We start from the raw sequence: 21,753 nt of genomic DNA, 5'->3' as shown, positions 1-21,753 counted from the left end.
GAGGATAACTGTCAAGCGCCACACTCAACAACCTCTTCATGGTCAGTAACATCAAGCGGAGCACAAAAAAATAGGAAGGCGTTTGCAGACAGTGTTTGCTATGTTCAGTGTTGTTAGACTAAACGCAGCGTCACCACTTAAAAGAAACAAAACCCATAGAAGAAAACAACAGCCCTAACACCGGCAACCCCCTGTTTTTTTGACAATGCTATGAGAAGTTTAGCAAGAAAGAAAAGCAGGCAAGAAAGCAACTCATGCATTAGTGTGGAGTAGGTTACTGGATAGGCCTAGCCTACTTCGAATAGACTTCACAGGCGCGCGAGCGCAGGGAGAGTGAAGGCTGTGTTTCTGTTTATCTTGTGCACGCACGTCTTCAAAGGGTTTGTTCGGGCGACCACTTGACAGAGAGCGCGTCTTTTAAATGCAGTAAATGTCTCCTTGATTAGTTTTTGGAACTTAGGGTGTCTATAACGTCCACGAAGACAATATCCACGTGAAAACGCAAACGCCTATAAACCGCTGTTCTGTCAGAAAAGAGTGTGCACCTGTCGCCTACTCTGTCAACTTCCCACAGCGACATTTAAAAGTCTCCCATGAAATCCAACATAGCCTATGAGAAATGCAGGCAAGATGGCAACTCGAGCATTGAGCGCGGAATTTGCTACTTCGATGACATGCCACGGGCACGCGAGCGAGGGGAGCGTGAACTGTGTTTCTGTTTAACCTGACTGCACGCGCATCTCTTCTCAATGGGTCTGTTCGGGCAGGCTTGGGTAAGGGCGACCGTTTGACAGAGCGCGCGCTTTTCGGTTTATTCAGTTAACATCTCCTTGATTAGTTTTTGAAAGTTGGGATGTCTAACATCCACGAAGACAATATCCACCTGAAAACGCCAAATGCCTGCAAACCGCTGTTCTGTCAGAAAAGAGTGTGCACCTGTCGCCTACTCTGTCTACTTCCCACAGCGACATTTAAAAGTATCACATGAAATCCAACATCCAACATATGAGACGTGCAGGCAAGATGGCAACTCGCGCATTGAGCTCCGCGGAATTGACTACTTCGATTATTTCACAGGCACGTGAGCGGGGAACATGAAGGCTTTGTTTCTGTTTAACCTGACTGCACGCGTGTCTCTTCTCAATGGGTCTGTTCAGGTAGGCTTGGGTCAAGGCGACCGTTTGACAGAGAGCGCACTTCTCGGTTTACTTAGTAGCCTAAATATCTCCTTGATTAGTTTTTGAAAGTTGGGATGTCTGTAACATCCACGAAGACAATATCCACCTGAAAACGCCAAATGCCTGCAAACCGCTGTTCTGTCAGAAAACAGTGTCCACCTGTCGCTGTCTACTCCCCACAGCAGCATTTTAAAATCCTCCATGAAATCCCAAACCAACGTCACTTCAAATAGGTAACAGCAAGCATGGACATATGAAATAACACTTCAGTGAGGGGGGGAAATCACTCTGCTCTCATATCAAAGTGAAAGTGGGATTACAGAAAATTTCACATTTTAGTTTGTTCAATTTTTGCATGAAAAGTTGCAAATATTCATTGAAATCTGTCCAGAAAGGGTTGTAGCCAAAGATTGCCTTTTTTTTTTTTTATAATTTTTTTAATGGAAAATCGTGATTTAAAAAAAAATCGAAATAGAGATTTTATGTTAAAAAAATGTGATATGAAATGGGCCGATGGGCCCCCTAGCTAAATTCGCCTTAGGCCCCCAAATTGCTAAGTCCGCCACTGAGAAAGCACCCTTCAAATCACCTCAAGGATGGTCTAAAATTCCAGCAGAGTGTTGTAGGAAGCTCATTGATGGTTACCGCAAGTGGCTGTTCGCAGATATTTCGTCTAAAGGTTGTGCTACCAAGTATTAGGCTGAGGGTGTCAATACTTTTGTCCGTCCCATTTTTTGAGTTTTGTGTAAAATGATCATTCATTTGACTTTTTTTCATTCTCTTTTGTGCTTTTTCATTGCAAGAAAAACAAATGAAGATATTAATAACAAAGAAATTGTGATTGCAATAATTTTCTGGAAGAAATTGAGTATTTTCTAACATAATTGAAGGGGTGCCAATACTTTTGGCCATGACTGTATGTTGCTGATCCTCTGTGATGAATTTATTTGGTGCCCTAGGTGTGCATACATTTAATAATAATATGACCGTAATATCTTGCTAAAACCGACTTGAAAACATGAGATTCCTGCATTTGAGTTCGATGTCAAACGTCAAATGACAGTGGAGCGCTGTCAAACTGTCCAACTTCTGTCTGACCTCGTCCTTTTGCTGCGCTGTGATTGGTCAAACAGCATTTTAGGGCAGGCCTTAGCGAAAGGTGAATTGCTTCCTATTTTCTAAAGTTTACATTTCATATCCAGGGCTGGATTAACGCAGAGGCTAGATATGGCTTCAGCCTAGGGGCCCCCATCTGCAAGGGGGGCACTGAATGGTAAAAAGGGAAAAATTGCAGAATTGTGAAAAGATTCAATATTAAATATTCATCTGTCGTGTTGAGTACAGTCGGTAGACATGTTAACCTTAATTCCCAGCTTGTAATTAGGACACTGTGTAAATTTGTCAGAAAGATTGCTGTTGCTGGGGCCCAGTCCATCTTAATCCGGCCCCGTTCATATCCACATTTCAAGGAATGACTTTTTGTAATCTTGGCCCTTCATATCAAGATTCTTCTTAATGGCCTTGAATTTTCTGTTTAACTAACATTATCATGCACTTTTCCCCCAGGCACTATGAATACGCTGAAATGGGCTCCCTTCCACCCTGTGTTCAAGAATGTTGGGAGCTTTTGTCTTCGGAGGCTTTCTTCCTATTGCTGTCCAACCTTTCGGGGTTGAAGTTACACCCGCTGGCCGAGAACAACGACAGTAGTGAGGATGAGGAAGAGGATAGTAGTGGTGCTGATGGATCTGATCATGAAGTCGAGAGAAGACCAGAACGGAAAAGTAAAGGTTTGTGTTGTGGATGTCTGCTCGTCCTAATGCAAATATGTCATGGCGCAAGTCAGTACTGTAAATCTAGTCGTGCCATTCAGTCTTGAGGAAAATCTAGAAGGATGGTCGTGGTGATGGATCTAAACTGAAGCCCAGAGAAGATCAGAATGGAATAAAAAAAACTGCTGTAGAATTGCTGTTTAGGTGTATGTATTGTTTTGTTCCTTTGATTTTCCAGAGTAGAAAAGGGGTTGAAGAGTTTCAAATCAAGCCTCATTTCACAGAGGCTTAGTCCAGTTCTTATCATATACAGTCTATGTCTGTGAACCTCAGTGAGAAATGAGATTAATTCCACTTCTTCATATCTGTGCTTTATACTAAATAAATAAACGAGAGGCTTTAAAACTGCATATAACTGGCCCTCCCGTGGCTTATCGGTAAGGCACTCGTCTACTATGAGGCGAACCCGGATTCGATTCTGGTCCGGGTCTTTTGCTTTTTAAAAAAAAAAAGAAAATAAGGGGGGCGCTGTGGCGCAGCGCGCTAAGCCCCCCACATTTGGGCTTACATGCCCACCCTAGGGGACCCCGGTTCGAGTCCGGCCGGGGTCATTTCCCGTTCCTCCCCTGTCTCTCTGCCCCATTCGCTTCCTGTCACCATCTTCAACTGTCCTGTCAAATAAAGGCATAAAAGCCCAGAAAAATATATACAAATAAAAAACAAATAAAAAAAGTTAATAAACTGCATGTATGTAACTTAGAAACGAGAGCTTCACAGTCAGCACTTGAAAAAGTAAGTCATTTGATCATGTACACCTAATTTCAACTGCTGTGTGTCCTGTGTGTTTTTTTTTTATTAATGCAAGATGGCACGACAGCAGTATGCGCTGGTGAGGTCAGGAGGTGGAAACACGGCTCCTACACTCTCGTGCATGACTGCGACCAGCGAGAGTTTTGCCTGGACCTTCGTCTTACAATTGGATGCTCAGGTAATATTTTATTTTTATTTTTATTTTTTAATGTATATCCCCTTTGGTTTGATAATGCTGTGATGGGAACAAAAGTCTCAAAATAAACACTTTTACTAATGCAAGTAGTTATTTTTTATAGCCTATCCCAAACTCGCGATCATTGGATAATGTTAGTGTCCATCTGCCCACAAATGCGGTGGGAATTGGAAAGAAACAAAAGCCTCCGATAGCATTACTGGCTATAGTTGTTAGCTCAATAATATGTGTCATTGACATTTGGAAACACCGTAATTGGCGCAAATTAATCATAAGTTCTGTTTTTCCTTTTTTTTGCATTATCCAAACTCATTACACTTAGGAGTAAAATTATTCCAAATAGTTCCAGATTTAGACTCATCATAATCATAAAACTCCTCACCCTCACATATGCGCATCATGCCTTGTGGTACAAAAGGCCTAAAGTTGGTATGAAGGTGTGAATCCATGTAACCAAGGTGTTACGTAAGCACTAACCTATTATAGAGCCATGGAATTTAGAGTTGTGATAACCGGGGAACAGGAAGTAGGTTGGTGACATGATTCTTGTTGATTCAGATCATTCTAGCCAAGTGACTGTCTTTTCGCTAGAGACTAACACAGCACCACTACATAACAAGCAAAGATGACATAAAAATGGAAAATCAATTATATTTATCTTTACTTTCTGTGTTCAACACCCACTTCTCGGAACTGTCAATGATGTTGATGTGTGTCAAAAGCTCCATGAGCTGCCATATGTGTAAAAATGGAACACGAAGGTCTCACTCTTACTTCCATGGCTCTGCACTATTAGTGAATCTGGCCGAAGGGTTGGGGCGTGCCATGCCTGGTGGAGTCCTTCATTCTCCCCCTTGGACCCATTAAGAGGTGGTCACCCTATTTTTAAGTTCCTGACTCGTGACTCGTGACACTTCTAACTAAGGATAGACCGATATATATATATCGTTATCGGTATCGGGCCGATATTTGCAATTTTTAAGTGTATCGGTATCGGCCGATACGCGCATGGTTTTGGCCGATACGCAATATTTATTATTTTATGTCATTTGGGTTTTTTTAAAGCACCAAGACACTTTATTTTTGTATTACTTGATTGTTAGACATTACTTGATTGTTAGAGTTTACTTGATTGTTAGAGTGGGTGTTTAAATGTTACAACTTCTACCTCAATTTGATAATGTTAAAGGAATGTTTATTTTTAACTTGAGACCTGGAATATTTGTCATTTTTTTACCTTTTTTTTAACCCATATCGGCCCCAAATATCGGATATCGGAAATCGGGTATCGGCCAAGTGTGATGACAAAAAAAGCGGTATCGCATCGGCCATTAAAAAACTTGTATCGGTTGACCCCGATTTCTAACTTAACCCATTGATGCCTAAAGCACCTGCAAAAAGCACCTGCTAAATGCCTAAGCCCTTGTTGGGAAAGTTGCCCTCAGCCTATAGAAACCTAAATACCTTAGCCTCTGATGCATATAAAAACATGAAAGAATTTGCATTTACACCCTAAGACCCTCATCTTGCATTAGAATGTGTTAAAATCTCAAGAGCCTGAATGCAGCGTATATGTGTCTCCAGGCACCAAAGGTTAAACAACATATGAGTCATCAGGTTAAATGGGTTAAGACAGTGTGTCTCAAAGTGGGGCGCAAGCCCCCCTGGGGGGCGTAGAGGCATTGCAGGGGGGGTTGTGACATCTGATTTTGGGAAGTATCCAGACCCTCGGAAGGGGGGAATGATGGGAAAAGTTTGAGAACCACTGGGTTAAGTTGATGCTGATCCAACTGTTTGCTATCCTTTTTTCCCTTCAAAAGAGTATTGATAAATATTCTTATCGTTAAGCAGAATTGATAATGGAGTCCTATTGATTACCATCCCTAGGTTGGAAGCACGAGGCCGGTGGTTTTACTTCCTACATTGCTTATGGAGAAGATGAGGAGGTCAGTGCTTGTAACAGTTTGTTGGTAAAATTAGGTATTGCTATGGGTGTGGGTTTTGCTTTTTTTGGGATGGGGGGGACAGGGCTGTTTTAAGTTTTCTCCCCTAGTCTAAGACAACGCAACACTGATGTACTTAGACACCATTCTGTTTGTGTCTGTGTCACTGCTTTTCCATGGTATAATAGAATGCATGACTTGAATACAATATAGTAACCAGTGATGGTTACAGTTCTGTGTCACATACTTCAAATGACTTGGTTTTCACTTCAGTTCAACAAGGTGACCATTCAATCACCTGCTTAAATTGGACAGGTAAAATCAGGTATTATGTGGCACTGGACTGTAAACAAATGAATCCAGATTGCTCATCACTGCAATGATAATACTGTAATATGCACCGTCTTGTGTGTGTTTGTGTGTCCAAAGCTTTTGACGGTGAATCCTGAAGACAACTCACTGGCACTGGTCTACAGGGACACGGATACTCTCAAGTTTGTCAAATATGTCAACGACACAAGCTCCTCCCACCAGGACCCACCGGGAACATTTTATGACTTCTCCTTTGTATATTACGAATAAACTTTGACTTTGACATCATTGTCTTAAGTATTTTTTAGGGACACGTTGAGGCTTTATTGGATAGGGCAGGAACACACAGACAGGGAACATTTGGGATACCCGGAAGTACATTTGCCACTTGCTTCAATGTAGATTGAATCAGTGCCTGGAAGTGGCGTTCTTTCCATATAGATTAACACATAACAAGTACTTAAAGGGCAACTGCACTATTTTGAACATTAAGCCCCTTTTCTGAGTTGTCTGCAATGTTTTAGAGTACCCTCACTGTTTTTTAATGTTTGCTGCTGTCTCCGTTATTTGGCTAATTCAGATTTTGTCTCAATTGGTATTACAATGGCCGTATGTGGGCATGTCCAAATATGTTCTTAAGACCCTTTAAACATTTGTTTTCGAAAGTATGCATCTCACTAAGTAGTAAGGGGTGTTCACTGGCATTCCCTAACAAGTTCGAATGCGAAATATGGCTTCTGTCGTGTTTTATGTACCATTTTGTAAATAAATTCACAATTTAATTCACAAAATGGCTAATAAAAAATGACAGAAGCCATATTTCGCCCTCAAACTTGTTGGGGAAGGTCAATGAACACACCACACCATGCTGTGGAAGCCACTTAGAAGTAAGTGAGCACCATGAGCAGCCCTAAGCCTTAGAAAAACAGAGCGGTCAATGGGATCAGCTTGACTTCCCCTAGATACAGTGAGGAGAATAAGTATTTGATCCCTTGCTGATGTTGTTGGTTTGCCCACTAATATAGACATGATCAGTCTTTAATGTTAATGATAATATGTATTCTAATATGGAGAGACAGAATGTCAAAAAGAAAATCCAGAAATTAACTCTAAAGAATATATAATAATTTATTTATATTTAATTGAGGGAAATAAGTATTTGATCCCCTGCCAACCATTAAGAGTTCTGATCCCGCAGATCAAATGGCACTTCCAATCAACTTGTTATCTGAATTGAACACACCTGTTAATAGTAACCTGCACAAAAGACACATTGAATCTGCAGAATCAGTCCATAGAATCAGTCAATCAATCAAACTAAACTCGCCAACATGGGACAGACCAAAAAGCTGTCAAAGGATGTCAGGGACAAGATTTTAGAACTCAACAAGGCTGAAATGGGCTCCTGAATATTAAAGAGAAAACTGTTGGTGCATTTCCTCCCAATTTTAGGACATACAAAATGATCATCAATCATCATTCTGAGGCCTGTCTCTGGTTCCATACAAGATTTGACCTTGTGGGAATTTAATAACCAGAAAAAAAGGAGATAAAGCACATTAAAACTGTATGGGAGGAGCTAGGAAATGATCTCAAGGCAGCTGAGACCTCAATCACTAAGAAAACTATTGGAAACACTTGATACCACAGCGGATTAAAATCTTGCAGTGCATGTATGGTACCCCGGCTTCAGAAGGAACCTGTTCAGGCTCACCTGAGGTTTGCCAATGAACATCAAACTGGATTAGGATATGATTGGGAGGTGCTGGAATCAGATGACACCAAAATCAGACTGTTTGGCATTAACACAACTCGATGTGTTTGGAGGAAGAGAAATGCTGCCTATGATCCCAAGAACAACACCTTCTCCAACATCATAAATGAAAGTGGTAACATTATGTTTTGAAGTTGTTTGTCTGGCCAAGACACAGGACAACTTCACATCGTCAAGAAATGGATGGAAGGAGACCTGTAAACGTACGATGTATGCCAACCTCTTTCCCACCACCACTAGACTGAAGGTGGGTCATGGATTGACCTCCCAATATGATAATAATCCATAACATACAGCCCAAGCAACGAAGGAGTAGCTCAAGCAGAAGCATATTAAGGTCATGAAGTGGCCTAGACAGTTTCCAAACATTAACCCTATACTAATCCTGTGAAGGGAACAGAAGCTCCCATTTGGCAAGCTACAGTCATACAACCTAAGCGATTTAGAGATGATCTGCAAAGAAAAGCTGACAAAAATCCTTTCTAATATATCCACAAACATTGTCATTAAAGGGGTATGCCACTATTTTGGGGCTTAATACAGTTAAAATTGTTGGCCGGGGTTTATAAAGGTGTTAAAGTGTTTCCCTTTTCATGTAAGCCATTGTCTTGCTTTAAGACAAGTTAAAAGATGTCGCTAAGCTAGTGAAAGTCAATGAATCCGTGTAGCATTGTGGCATACTACATGGATACATTGACTTTCACTAGCTTAGCGACATATTCCCTCTTTTAACTTGTCTTAAAGCAAGACAACGCTTAACATGAAAAATAAGACACTTTACCACCTTTATAAACCCCAGCCAACGATTTTAACTGTATTAAGCCCCAAAATAGTGGCATATCCCTTTAACTGAAAGAAACATCTGACCTCTGAATGAGAAAACAAGGGCTTTGCCACCAAGTAATTTTGTCTTCTTTGACTAGAGGGGTCAAATACTTATTTTCCTCAATGGAATACAAATCAATTAAAATATATTCTTCAAAGTCATTTTCTGGATTTTCTTTTTGATATTCTGTCTCTCTATATTGGAATACATTTTATCATTAATATTATAGAATGATCATGTCCTTATTAGTGGGCAAACCAACAAAATCAGCAAGGGCTCAATTACTTATTCTCCTCACTGTAGCTCTGGCCACGGTTGGGCCACAGCACCCTATTTTCAACCTGTGCAATATCTCCTGAAATAAACGTGTGAATTGTACCACCAGGATCTTTTAATTGGTGGTCCGAAGATATTTAGAATGGAACAATGTCATTTCAAGTAGATTTTGCCTTTCAAAGAAAAATAAGTGATGAGGTAGGCCTACAGCACATGTGCAGCAATACTGGCACCCCTCCTTTCACACACCCCTTTCTTGGATTCATCAATGATCCTCTTGCACTTCTCTGCTGGCGCTCACATTTTCCTTTGCAATACGTTCAGCCTCTTAGACATGTGCAGATTCTCTTTTGGCTTTATAATAACTTCAGAACAATAAAATGTGCATTCTGGAATACCCCAGAAAGTTCTGACATGAACCTAATTGAGATGATATGACATTACCTCTGTTTACTCCCAGAAGATCCCAGAAGATAATTAAGCAATAAGCCACGAGAGGCCGTGGGTTATGCTTGATTGATAACGGCCAATAGTAGGGGATCTTACCGTCCAAAAGGGGCATAATCGTTACGCGTTGGACAGAAGTGCCAAAATCGGTGTAGACCTTCCTTAGGGTGTTCTCCATCATTTCAGAAGGGGTGCCCCAAATTTCAATGTCATTAAGGTCATTTTTATGGGGTAAATCCAAGATGGCTGCCCAAAACGAGCCAATAGTAGTAAAATGCTGTACTGCCTGGACATAATGGTGTAATGGGCCAATCCACCTATTTATGTGTGACGTATACAAACTGAACTTTGAAAATATGTGCAAAACTTACCATAAAAACAATGTTATATATGTCTTATTTAGATTCAAAAACAGGAAACCGTCCCGGGGTCAGCCCTATGTTCCCACGGCCCATTGGTCCCACAGCCCATTGGTCCCACATCGCAAAGACTTTTGTGTTTTTTCAAAATTAGGCCCAATGGTCCGACAGCCCATTGGTCCCGCAGCCCATTGTTCCCACATCACTAAGAGTTTTTAATTTATGTTTAGGTCCGTTGGTCCCATAGCCCATTGGTCCCACAGCCCATTGGTCCCACATCACAAACACTTTTAACATTTATTTTTTAGGCCCATTGGTCCCACAGCCCAGTGGTCCCACAGCATATTCCTGCTGATCCATGTTCCCACATTCCTACGAAATTGTTCAAATTTAGGCCCTATGTTCCTCAACTCCATCTTCCCACATTTCTGAGTAAACTAATAGAGATGAAAAGGTGTTAAGTAACCCATTACAGCATGGCCTATACATATTAACCTTAAATTATGTCCTCAAAGCTGTTTTTTATGTTTAGCTTAGTTTAGCTTATTTTGTTTAGTTCAGCAGGGACCATGCACAATAGACATTGTTTACAGAAGTAAAAAGATGGCTTGTGCCAGATTATAGCTATATAGCTAATTTCTATCTGCAGTCCCTATGTAGCATTCCAAAAGTAGAAAAACACACAACTGCGCTGCTACTACTACTACTCAATTTAAGTTTTCACTCAATATCTTCATTGCAACTTAGCACAGTGAGGGAGGCCCATGTAGAGCTTGCATGGGAATGTTCCTCAACTATGGTACATTAGGAACATATATATCCAATAAATACATTTTATTTTATGGCAGCTTGCCACCTTGACACTGTTCAAGTGCACCACCCCTGACTGTGATGATGGTTTTGTGATGATTTTGGAAAAGAAGCTTAAAAAAAAGCTGAGGAAATAATACAAAAAAATAATTAACAAAATGTGTAGGCCACATTGTATCAGGTTAAATGTCTTTACACCTTTTTCACCATTAGTTTACTCAGAAATGTGGAAACATGGAGTTGTGGGGCATGGGGCCTAAGCTGTGGGACCATTGGGCTGCAATGGGCCTAAAAAAACATGTTAAAAGTACAAGCGGATTCCAAAAAAGTTGGGACATTTAGTATTTTGTGAATAAAATCAAAATGCTGGCATTTTCAAAACATTCAATTCATGCATAAGATGCACAATGGCACAAGGTCAACATAGCAACTGTTAAATCGAGGCAAAAAATATTGTTTTGAGGGAAATATGTGTTCATTTAAAATTCGACCCATGCAACAAATCTCAAAAAAGTTGGGACAGGGCCAAAACATGTTGTAATAGTTGGATAATTCTACAAAATAACCCAAGGAAGACCATTTTAAAAGGAACTATACTGACTGCCAACATGAATGCACAAATAAAAGACCAGTACACAGAGGCGGTGTCACTCTAAAGTGAATATGTTGAGGGACTAATTACTGATTTATTACACAAAAAGATTGAATTATCAAAATTGCAGGCTTATAAGTCCTATTTCTGTAATGTTAAGTTCTGTGAAAGCATTTCATGAGTGATGAGATCATGAAATACCCATTGACAATAAGCACACTATGACACTCCAACAATGACAGCTGTTGAAAAATTGACCCCAAAACACAACACTTGATTAATGCACATTATACAGACATTTAACTGTGTTGCATGTGGAAAAGATCATTCTAGGTGGACCCAGAAGACATGTGGAACTGTCCTCTGATTACAGAATGGAAACTATTTTCCTTTTTGAAAATCATGGAGTCATGCACCCCCCAGGTTACACAGAGGATGAATATTTCAGCTTGTTTTAGTGGTCAGTCTAAAAGACAGCATATATGATGGTAAGAGGGTGCAGTAGTGCCTTGTTTATGGTCCTCTTACTCATGTGGCACATTAAAATGAATGCTGAATGATATATAGGCCTACAGATTTTAAACAGCATCCATAGCTACCAAGGCATTATGTTTTGGAGCACAGCCTTTAGATATTGCCACATAATGATGGAAAATTGCATTCTCTACTGTGTTCCAACAGTATAATTTCATCATAAGAGTAAACAGGTGACAAAATAGTTTTTGTGCCGTCAGGATATGTAACATATTAAGCATAACAAGAGGGTAAACAAGTTGAAGAACACACCCATCAGTTGAGCTGCTGAAATCATGTCTCACACAGAAAAATATCTATTTTTTGAATAAAATTATGCCATCAGTAAAGGTATTTAACCGTTAAGTCTCCTCCCTTGTGTTGTGTTTAGTATTATCTAACTTTAAAAACATTTCATTGGCCCTGTCCCAACTTTTTTGGGATTTGTTGCAAGGGTGAAATTTTAAATGATCACATAATTACCTCAAAACAATAATTCTGCTTTACTTTAACAACTGATATATTGTCTATGCACAATGCTCTACCTTATTAACATACTGAATGTTTTGAAAATGCAAGTATTTTGATTTTATTCACAAAATACCAAGTGTCCCAACTTTTTTGGAATCCGCTTTGTATTTGTGATGTGGGACCAATGGGCTGTGGGACCAATGGGCCTAAAAAATCAAATAAAAAAGCAATGTGGGACCAATGAGCTGTGGGACCAATGGGCTGTGGGACCATTGGGCCTAAAAAATGAAAAAAAAAGTGATGTGGTGACCAATGTGTGATGTGATGTGGGACCAATGGGCTGTGGGACCAGTGGGCCGTGGGGAAAATGGGCTGTGGGACCAATGGGGCGTGGGAACATAGGTATGCTTCTACTGTCCCAATGTTAGCATGCTAGCATTAGCAGGTTCAGTCTGCTCTTCAGATAAAAATGGCAAACAATAATTTTAATCCCACTTAGACACGCACACACACAAACATGTAATACAGAACACATACGCACGCACGCACGCGAACGCAGACATACACACACACACACACACACACACGCATGCACTCACACACACACACACTTACCACATTCAATAAAGCTATTCTACTCTACACACAGATGCAGACAGACAAATGTACGCACACACACACACACACACACACACACACACACACACACACACACACACACACACACACACACACACACACACACACACACACACACACACACACATACACAAGGAAGAGATATTGTCTCATCTGGTCATTCTTCATCAGTGCCAGAAGAATGGTTCAAAGTTGATATAGGCAATGTGATTGTTCTTGGGGTGTTTGGACAGCTTCTTGCTCAATATCCAGACGTCAATATTTGGATTGCTTTTGGTATGGGTAAGAACTATAAGGAGTTCCATGAACAGCATTTCCAAGGCCCTTGGGAAAGAAAGCTGACAAAAGCGCAAAATTTTGAATGATGCTTCCTTAGGACCCCCTCAATGATTTAAGCCTAGGAGCCCAACTGAAATATTACATTTTCATATCAATCAAGTCAATAATACATGTACATATCAAGTGTCAGTGACAGCTTGGATGATTTACCTCTATAAGGCCATTACAAAATAAAATGTATGCTGATTAATGTTCAGATGTGTATATCTCAAGTCCTAAGTGTAGGCATGGAGTGATAGGGCCATATATACTGAGGAAATTATGAATAATCAACATGCAATACACGATACATACAGTATATTGACAAATACTTTATGTTTTAAAAGAGCAAAATGGTAACATGTCTGTTTTTCATTCTACTTTGGGCTTTAATCTAGACGACATGCTGGCTACCTAACCACTTAATTTATTGTGTGCTCATTTATTTTTATTTGTGGGTGTGGTCCTTTGTTTAAAACATGTCTGCCTTCCTACTCTCTCTCACATACTAAAATAGTCTTTCAAAAACTTTAAACCACAGCATGTGGAAATCCTATTGGCTTTGGAGGGCTACAGCTGTCAAATTAGCCTAAAAGTCATCAAGACTATGTACTCTACTGTATTGCACTGTACCGTACTGTACTGTACTGTACTGTACTGTACTGTACTGTACTGTGATATACCGTATTGTAGGCTACTGTACTGTACTCTACTGTACTGCACTGTACTTAACTAGACTGCACCATACTGTATGCTACTGTACTGAACTGAACTAGACTGCACCGTACTGTATGCTACTGTACTGTACTGTACTGTACTCTACTGCACCGTATTGTAGGCTGTACTGTACTGTACTGTACTGTACCGTGCTGTATGCTACTGTACTGTACTGTACTATACTCTACCGTACTTTATTATACTGCACCGTTCTGTATGCTACTGTACTGTACTGCACTACACTGTACTGTACAGTACAGATCTGAAACATGTAGATCATTCTGAGGACATGTAGGTAAAATATGATGCAACAAGGTGTAGTGGGACTTAGTTATGTTACTGTTACCACTCAAAATCTTGAAGGTTAAAAAAAAGTCTTGTGGCATTTTGTTTGAGGGGGTTGGGGTATGGTGGACCATCCTTCCTCCCTGACTATTTGTGTGCCTCCCTTGCATATCAAGAAAATGAGTAGGCCTACAGATAATGATTTACTTTCATAGTATATACCATATGAGAATTGTTGTTTTATATAGATATTTCTCCTATGGGTAAGGGTGGCAAAGACCTACGGTACATGTTGTCCATCAGCTGTCAGTTTTGATAGCAATTTAAGTACTCAGTGATTACTGAGCTAACTAATACAACTTTTGACACAAGTACTAGGTGAGAACTTGTCTGCAAATTAAAGAAAACAATTTACCTCTGTCTTCTTACTCAACATGTACTTAGAAATCATTTCCATTTCATTTGAACTGAAGCCATACTGTAGCCTACATGTATATTGACTAATCTGCAATGCCATTCGAAAGATGACTGAAATGCTCTCACAATATGCACAATGCCTTGTGAAAATGTAGAATTAGGTGATCTTATGGGGTTCTTCATACATATGGAAAGGTCCTGTCCTTTACCCTCTCTCATAGGCTACAAATAAAATATATCTGTTATGGAAATTAGAGGATGGAGAACCTGCTACCTAGGACATCTTGCACTGACACTGTCCCATTCAGATGCTTCTGAGTGAGCATTAGCAGCAGTCTATTCTCACCATAGTTTTTAGTGTGGGCAATACTCATTTTAATTCAGACCAAGAATCTTCTCAAATCGTTGACAAATTAATGTTACATTTGCTGTCAAGCATGTAAGCACAGACTCACCCATACTTTCACACTATGTACATGTAGCAAAGTGGACTTTTACTGGTAATTATCCTTAAAATAATAATTACCCCTTTTTATGTGTAATTGCACGACTACGCCACTGGGGGAATTTCGCCACCCAGAGTATTGATTGAAGACAGTGATAAACCAAGGCACAACAGGTTCGGATAAACGTAGACAGAGACGTGTACTTCTTGTTTCAAAATAAAAATCGTTTCTTTATTAACATATACTTAAAATAAGAAAATAAACATACATCAAAACTCCTGTACCGCCTAAAACAAAAAGGGAACAGAATTGTGCAGAGAAGGGGGAGGTCTGAGATTGCTATGGTGGAACTCACAGACGATCAGTGCAGGTAACCCGTGTCTACAACATTCCTATTTACACATATGCGCATAGGCATAGGCTACCACGGCAAGCAAGTGATTCAATCAGTAAGTCTTTCCACTGCAAGCAAGTGATTCAATCAGTAAGTCTTTACACGTCAAGCAAGTGATTTAAACAGCAAGTCTTTCCACTGCAAGCAAGTGATTCAATCAGTAAGTCTTTACACGTCAAACTGTGCACGTCACCCCTAAAGCTACAAGTGCGTAAGGAGACACGGGGCCTGCACTGAAAGCGGTGAGAGAATAGAGCTTTAACAGAGTAAATATAGCCTATTGCCTAGGTAGGCCTACTAACAGCAGCAATGCTATTCAGACCAGGAGAGGGGGGAAGGCGGCCGGGCGGAAATTAAACAAACAAAAACAAACATAACAGAAAAGCAAAACTAATTGGGCAGGGACAAAACAGCAGTAAGCGATGTTGCCGACCCTCGACGGCACACTCTCAGCACAGGAGGACAGAGTGTGAGTTACCGATTGACAGGCCTACAGACAGCTCGCGCACCAAGGGAGAATCTCAGGCTCACCTCTACATTGACAGATATGGATTCACACCTGGGGCTGGCCATCCCAGGATCTCTGGCGTGCTCAGGCAGAGCGCAGCGTTCGCCAGCACAAAAATCCCAAACACGGGAGAGCTCCAGCTAACCGCTCACTTTCAGCTGATTTGATAAAACAATGGGCTAGCCGCCACTTACTGCGGAGCCACTCAGCAGCTAGCCGAGTTTGTGACGTCAGACTACTACGGGAGCTGGCAAGGGACAAAGCTCACCTTGACCGTAGACAGGTCTACCCTGTTACATACATTTTTGTAGTTTCATCAATCTGGTCAAGCAGGCTACCCTTGCTTCATCTCTGCTGAGGACTAGGCCTATATTAACATTCTAATAAGAACAAGCTGTCCAGAGTGGTGAAAATGCTGGTAAAATCATAGGGCAGCCCCAAAAGCAACTGGACAAGCTGTATTGGACTTTCCTGGTGAACCAGTAGCCTGTAAGTAACAGGCTACTGGCACACTGCCCTTTCACGCCTCTCCGCAGGCGTGGTTTAGTCAAAAGATGCTTGCACGTGGTTGGAGCAACCTCATATGAATGACATGACATTCGACCACTCACGTTGAAGCTTTGTGACGTAGGACGTGTCTTCCAAAACCATTCTCTGCTCGTCCTTTAGAAAATCAACTTGAGGTATTTTGGATAACACAGCTGAAATTGCTGCTTCCATCCCGACGCATGATAACTCCTCGCACGCCGCCATTACTGTTGTGATTCAGGGAGGGGGCGGGCACAGCCGAACTACCCTGGGGGAGAGTGTTGCGTTCGATAAACGTCATACCCACTGAAATCCCTCCCTACGATCCTGATTCGTCGTGCTGCCCCGGTTATTTCGAAAACGGAGGAGGAGAGCGAATCACTGGTGTACCAGAAGGTTTGTGTAGCCCAGCCCCCTGGGCGTCAACACATATTTTCTGGTTCACCAGGAAAGTATTGGACTGCAGTTGATAGGAAAACCACAAACATTTTAGATGACAACACCCACCCCCTTAACCCTGAATTTGAGCTGCTCCCCTCAGGGAGGCGCTACAGAGCACACATTACAAGGAAAAACATCTACAAGCATTCATTCATACCCAACGCAATCTCCATGGTTAATAAGCAATGGAAAAGCTAGGCTGGTATAACAGCAACAAGGGACTGGATCTGGTACCTGACTTGTACTGTATGTGGTGTGTGTGTGTGCTGGGAGGGGTGGCTGGAGGGAGGGGATATGTGCAATGTTTTTATGTGTATTTATGTTTTTTAGAGTATGAGTGTTTTAATGGAGTGAATGTACATGTATGTTTTTATGGTGAGACGAAAGATACATTTCATGCTTGCATGACAAATAAAGTATATTCTATTCTATTCTATTCTATTGTCAGCTAAGTATGTCATGTGATAACAATGTAATGCATTACCAACATGACATATTGTATATGACATAGTAGACAATTTTTTTTCGAGGGGCACCCCCTCTAGGATGTCTTCAAATCACTCAAGGAACATGTGTACTGAATTATATGCTTCTATCCAGCACGTAACGATTTCTCGCCTTAGTGCCCCTACTACAAGGGGAGTGGGGCACAACGCGAAGCGGAGTGCCGTAAACGTCCCCTTGCCCGTTATCAATAGAGCATAACCCACGGACTCAAGTGGCTTATTGCTTATCTAACACTGTTACACTTAATCGCTGACCAAATTTATTCTTCTCTTTAATAACAATTAATTTGATCCGCGACAAGTTGAAGTGATTGTGGTTACCCCGGCAACGTTACTTGGCGTGCGTGCATCGTCCTGCTGCCAGGCACACACTTCGCTACAAAAACTCAGCAAGAGGAGATAAACATCGCAGGAATGAGATGTCTTTGCAATTACAGATACCCCAACCACAGATGGTGCAAAGATGTGCTCTTCTTCCAGACTCCCTACCCCAACAGCAACATATTCTCATTACCGACGTAGATGCGCTTGGTGTAACTTAGACGCGCATAGAATCTTCAGTTGGAAGGTGTAGGTTTACGCTCAATTGACCACGGCTATCAGCCAATCAGAATCGAGAACCGGACCGCACAGTGTTAGATTATGACATGACCTCTATTTACTCTAGACATCCCTGAAGCCTTGCTGAAGTGATGCAGTCTTGTAAAGAAGACAGAGACAAGATTCATCCTGATTGTTTTGCCATCTGCAACTACAGGAAACGTCAGGCTAAACAGGGTGGCAGAGTGTCACTCATCTGGAGTGAAACTCAGTCTTTCAGCACTCACACTCTCACTCTAGAGATCTTTTCAAATCCTGATTGGTCCACCACAACGTTGGTGATACCAGTATGAGGCATCAGATTGAATGCATATCTGTTGTTTTCTGTGAATCAATTCAGTTTGTACTCCTTTGTGAGGAGATAAAAGAAAATGTTGCATGAGAGCACATCAAAACACTGACTTCTGTGTGTTTTTTGCAGTTGCTCGCACCGTCAAGAGATTACAACCAAGCTGATAGATCACATAATAAACCTGAGGCACCGGCGCAAGCACAGCATCCCCTCTTCTCCATACAAAATCTCAAATCTCATTCCAAGGTTTTTTGAAAAGTTGGCAACCTATATCCCAGCTATAGGACAGTCAACAGCCATGGCCATAGTCAGGAGTTTGAAATAAGAAGGGTCCATAGTGATTTTTTTCCCCAAGGTGCACTGCGGGATCCCCTTTTTCCCTCCAGATGTGGTGAAACGCAGCCACCAGCATCAAGCCCTGGCAACAGCGACAAAATGCAATCACCAATGGAATCACAACCTTTCCGGAACGACGAAACACCATCTTCAGATTTCCAGCAACTATGGCGAGACTACTCCACTTTGTCAGATCTTCCTTTTCTACCCCCAGACATTCCTACCAAGCTTCCTATGCGGATATTTCTCAAGGTCAACCTCATTCTACCCCAAAATCTGAAAGGATACTTCCATCCACGACTGCTCCCAAAAAAGGCAGGGCCCCACCACCACCTATCTGTGCTCTGGAGTACAATAGTATCAATGATGATGACCTTGTTGAAAGCACAGTCTGATATAAATTGGGTCCCTACCCACATAGTAACGGTAGTTTTGAAAATAAGCAGATAAGGGGACCCGTGGACAACTAAGCGAGGTCTCTTGAGGACACGTATACACTGGACAAACTAAATTTCAGCACCTCCCTCTGCAACTGGCTGCTGGACTTCCTGATGCAGAGACCACAAGCAGTACGGGTAGGGAGTAACACCTCAAGCACCCTGACCCTGAGCACGGGGGCTCCGCAAGGTTGTGTTCTCAGCCCCCTGCTGTTCACGCTGCTGACACATGACTGCACAACGACCCACAGCACTAACCATCTAGTGAAGTTTGCGGATGATACAACACTGGTGGGCCTCATCACTAAGGGCGCTGAGACTCACTACAGAGAAGAAGTAGACCTGCTGGCCAGATGGTGCAAAGACAACAACCTCCTGCTGAATGTCAACAAGACCAAGGAGATTGTTGTCAACTTTCAGAGGGTCCAAAAACAACTGCCACCACTGACCATCGATGGTGATGCTGTGGAGAGAGTGAGCAGCACCAAGTTCCTTGGAGTGCACATCAGCGACGACCTCTCTTGGACCACCAACACTACATCACTGGCGAAGAAGGCCCATCAGCGTCTCTACTTCTTGCGCAAACTAAAGAAGGCAAGTGCTACACCCTCCATCATGACAACATTCTACAGAGGAACCATAGAGAGCGTCGTGTCCAGCTGCATCACAGTGTGGGGAGGAAGCTGCACGGAGAAAAACAGGAAGACACTCCAGCGTGTTGTGAACACAGCGAAGAAGATCATTGGAGTACCACTCCCCTCCCTGCAGGACATTTACACCGCACGCCTCACCCGGAAAGCACTGATGATCCACCCTGGACACAAACTGTTCAGCCTCCTGTCCTCTGGAAAGAGGTACAGGCGCCTCCGTTCCCGTACCACCAGGCTTGCAAGCAGCACGATGCATCAAGCAATCAAGATACTGAACACTCAACCCACTCTCCCTCCACTGTCAGCCTCTAGCCAGCCAGGCCGCTGACAACCCTCCCCCCCTCATCCCCACCACCATATCTGCGACTGAACATTCCATCTGCACTACTACATCTGTGACTGAACTTTCAACCTGCACTAACTCAAAACATACACATGCGCGCACACACACACACACACACACACACACACACACACACACACACACACACACACACACACACACACACACACACACACAAGCACACCGCACTTTCTGCACTAAACCCAAACATACACACACTGACACACAACTCATACTCACACACACACATACACACACACACACACACACAGACGCACACCACACTTTCTACCTGCACTAAACACACACACACACACACACACACACACACACACACACACACACACACTCACTGCTGCTGGTGTATTTGATAAACCTATTTTAATTATTTATTTTTCTTCAAATGCTACTATTACTATGTCAGAACGCTATAAAGGACTTTTAGAAAAAGCACAACAAAATACCTCCTCTTAATGTATGTTCTCTACAAGTCTTCTGTTGTCCAGTCTTGCACTTTAAATGTCTGTATGAGCACTGTCTATGTCCATACTGTCTTATGTCCATATATGAGTACTGTCTATGTCTATACTGTCTATGTCCTTACCTAGATTAGTCTATGTCTGCATGGGAGAGCAAGAAACGTAATTTCAAATTCTTTGTATGACCAGTGCATGTAAAGAAATTGACAATAAAACTTGACTTGACTTGACTACATTCCCCCAAGAGGGCAAACATGGAAAATCTCAGATTTGTTCCAAAAAAACTCAGAATACCACAGTGGAAATGCCTCCAATGCTCAATGTTAAATTAGCTTTGCAGAATGCTAGATCTCTCCGGAACAAGCCTTTTGTTGTTAATGAGTTTATCTGTACCCACAACCTTGATTTTTTATTTTTAACTGAAACATGGCTGGAAAAATCCACTAGCTCTATCACACTTATGGAAGCAACTCCGCCACATGTTAATTTCATTAGTACAGAAAGGTAGAATAAACAGGGAGGGGGGATAGCAATTATTTTCAAGGCACTGTTTCAATGTCAAAAGACAGCACTAGGTGAATTTTCATCTTTTGAATACTTAGCTGCAGTTCTAAAATGTTCTTCTGACATACTGTTATTGACTATTTACAGACCTCCAAGACGTTCTGCACCACTCTTCTCAGAGGAATTTGGTGAGCTGTTGTTGAATGTTTGTGTGGACTATGAAAGCTTGTTTATATCAGGCGATTTCAATTTCCACTTGGACGACTTAGAGAATGTCTATGCTAAGGAATTTCTAAGTCTTATTGACATTTTTAGCCTTAAGGTGCTGGTATGCTTGCTGCAGGATACGCGAGCACGTGCACGATTCATTCATGAACGCGCTAACATGCGTATTTAATGTCAATTTCGCGCGCGTTGGACACAGCAGCCAAACGCGTGCGTCAGGTGCAATATCTTCAAAGTCGCTGGGGGCGATCGTAAGAAAGACTGCGCAGTTCCACGCATGTGCTTGATATGAAAACGACAATTGCAGCAACTTTTAAGAGCGTCTCATTGAGTTTGTCCGAAATTTCAAACATTTGTGATCATACTTCTTTGTTGCACTTTGAAAAAGGAGCATGCACATACAGGAGTA

General features: G+C 41.7%; 1 protein-coding gene across 2 annotated transcripts in view; it reads left to right on the top strand.

Moving 5' to 3' along the window:
* Positions 1 to 6,494, top strand: part of ogfod1 (2-oxoglutarate and iron-dependent oxygenase domain containing 1) — a 38,660-nt gene extending 32,166 nt beyond the window's left edge. For both annotated transcript variants that reach the window (XM_063188647.1, XM_063188645.1), the window contains 4 exons: positions 2,745 to 2,968; positions 3,816 to 3,938; positions 5,844 to 5,902; positions 6,329 to 6,494. In XM_063188647.1, the coding sequence (XP_063044717.1) occupies positions 2,745 to 2,968; positions 3,816 to 3,938; positions 5,844 to 5,902; positions 6,329 to 6,481 (559 nt within the window). In that variant the 3' untranslated portion in view covers positions 6,482 to 6,494. The remainder of the gene's footprint in view (positions 1 to 2,744; positions 2,969 to 3,815; positions 3,939 to 5,843; positions 5,903 to 6,328) is intronic.
* Positions 6,495 to 21,753: the final 15,259 nt, after the last annotated feature.

The sequence above is a fragment of the Engraulis encrasicolus genome, chromosome 22 (genome assembly GCF_034702125.1).
Source record: "Engraulis encrasicolus isolate BLACKSEA-1 chromosome 22, IST_EnEncr_1.0, whole genome shotgun sequence".
Lineage (NCBI taxonomy): Eukaryota > Metazoa > Chordata > Actinopteri > Clupeiformes > Engraulidae > Engraulis > Engraulis encrasicolus.
The sequence above is the reverse complement of the archived record's forward strand: the minus strand, read 5'-3'. Positions and strand labels throughout refer to the sequence as shown.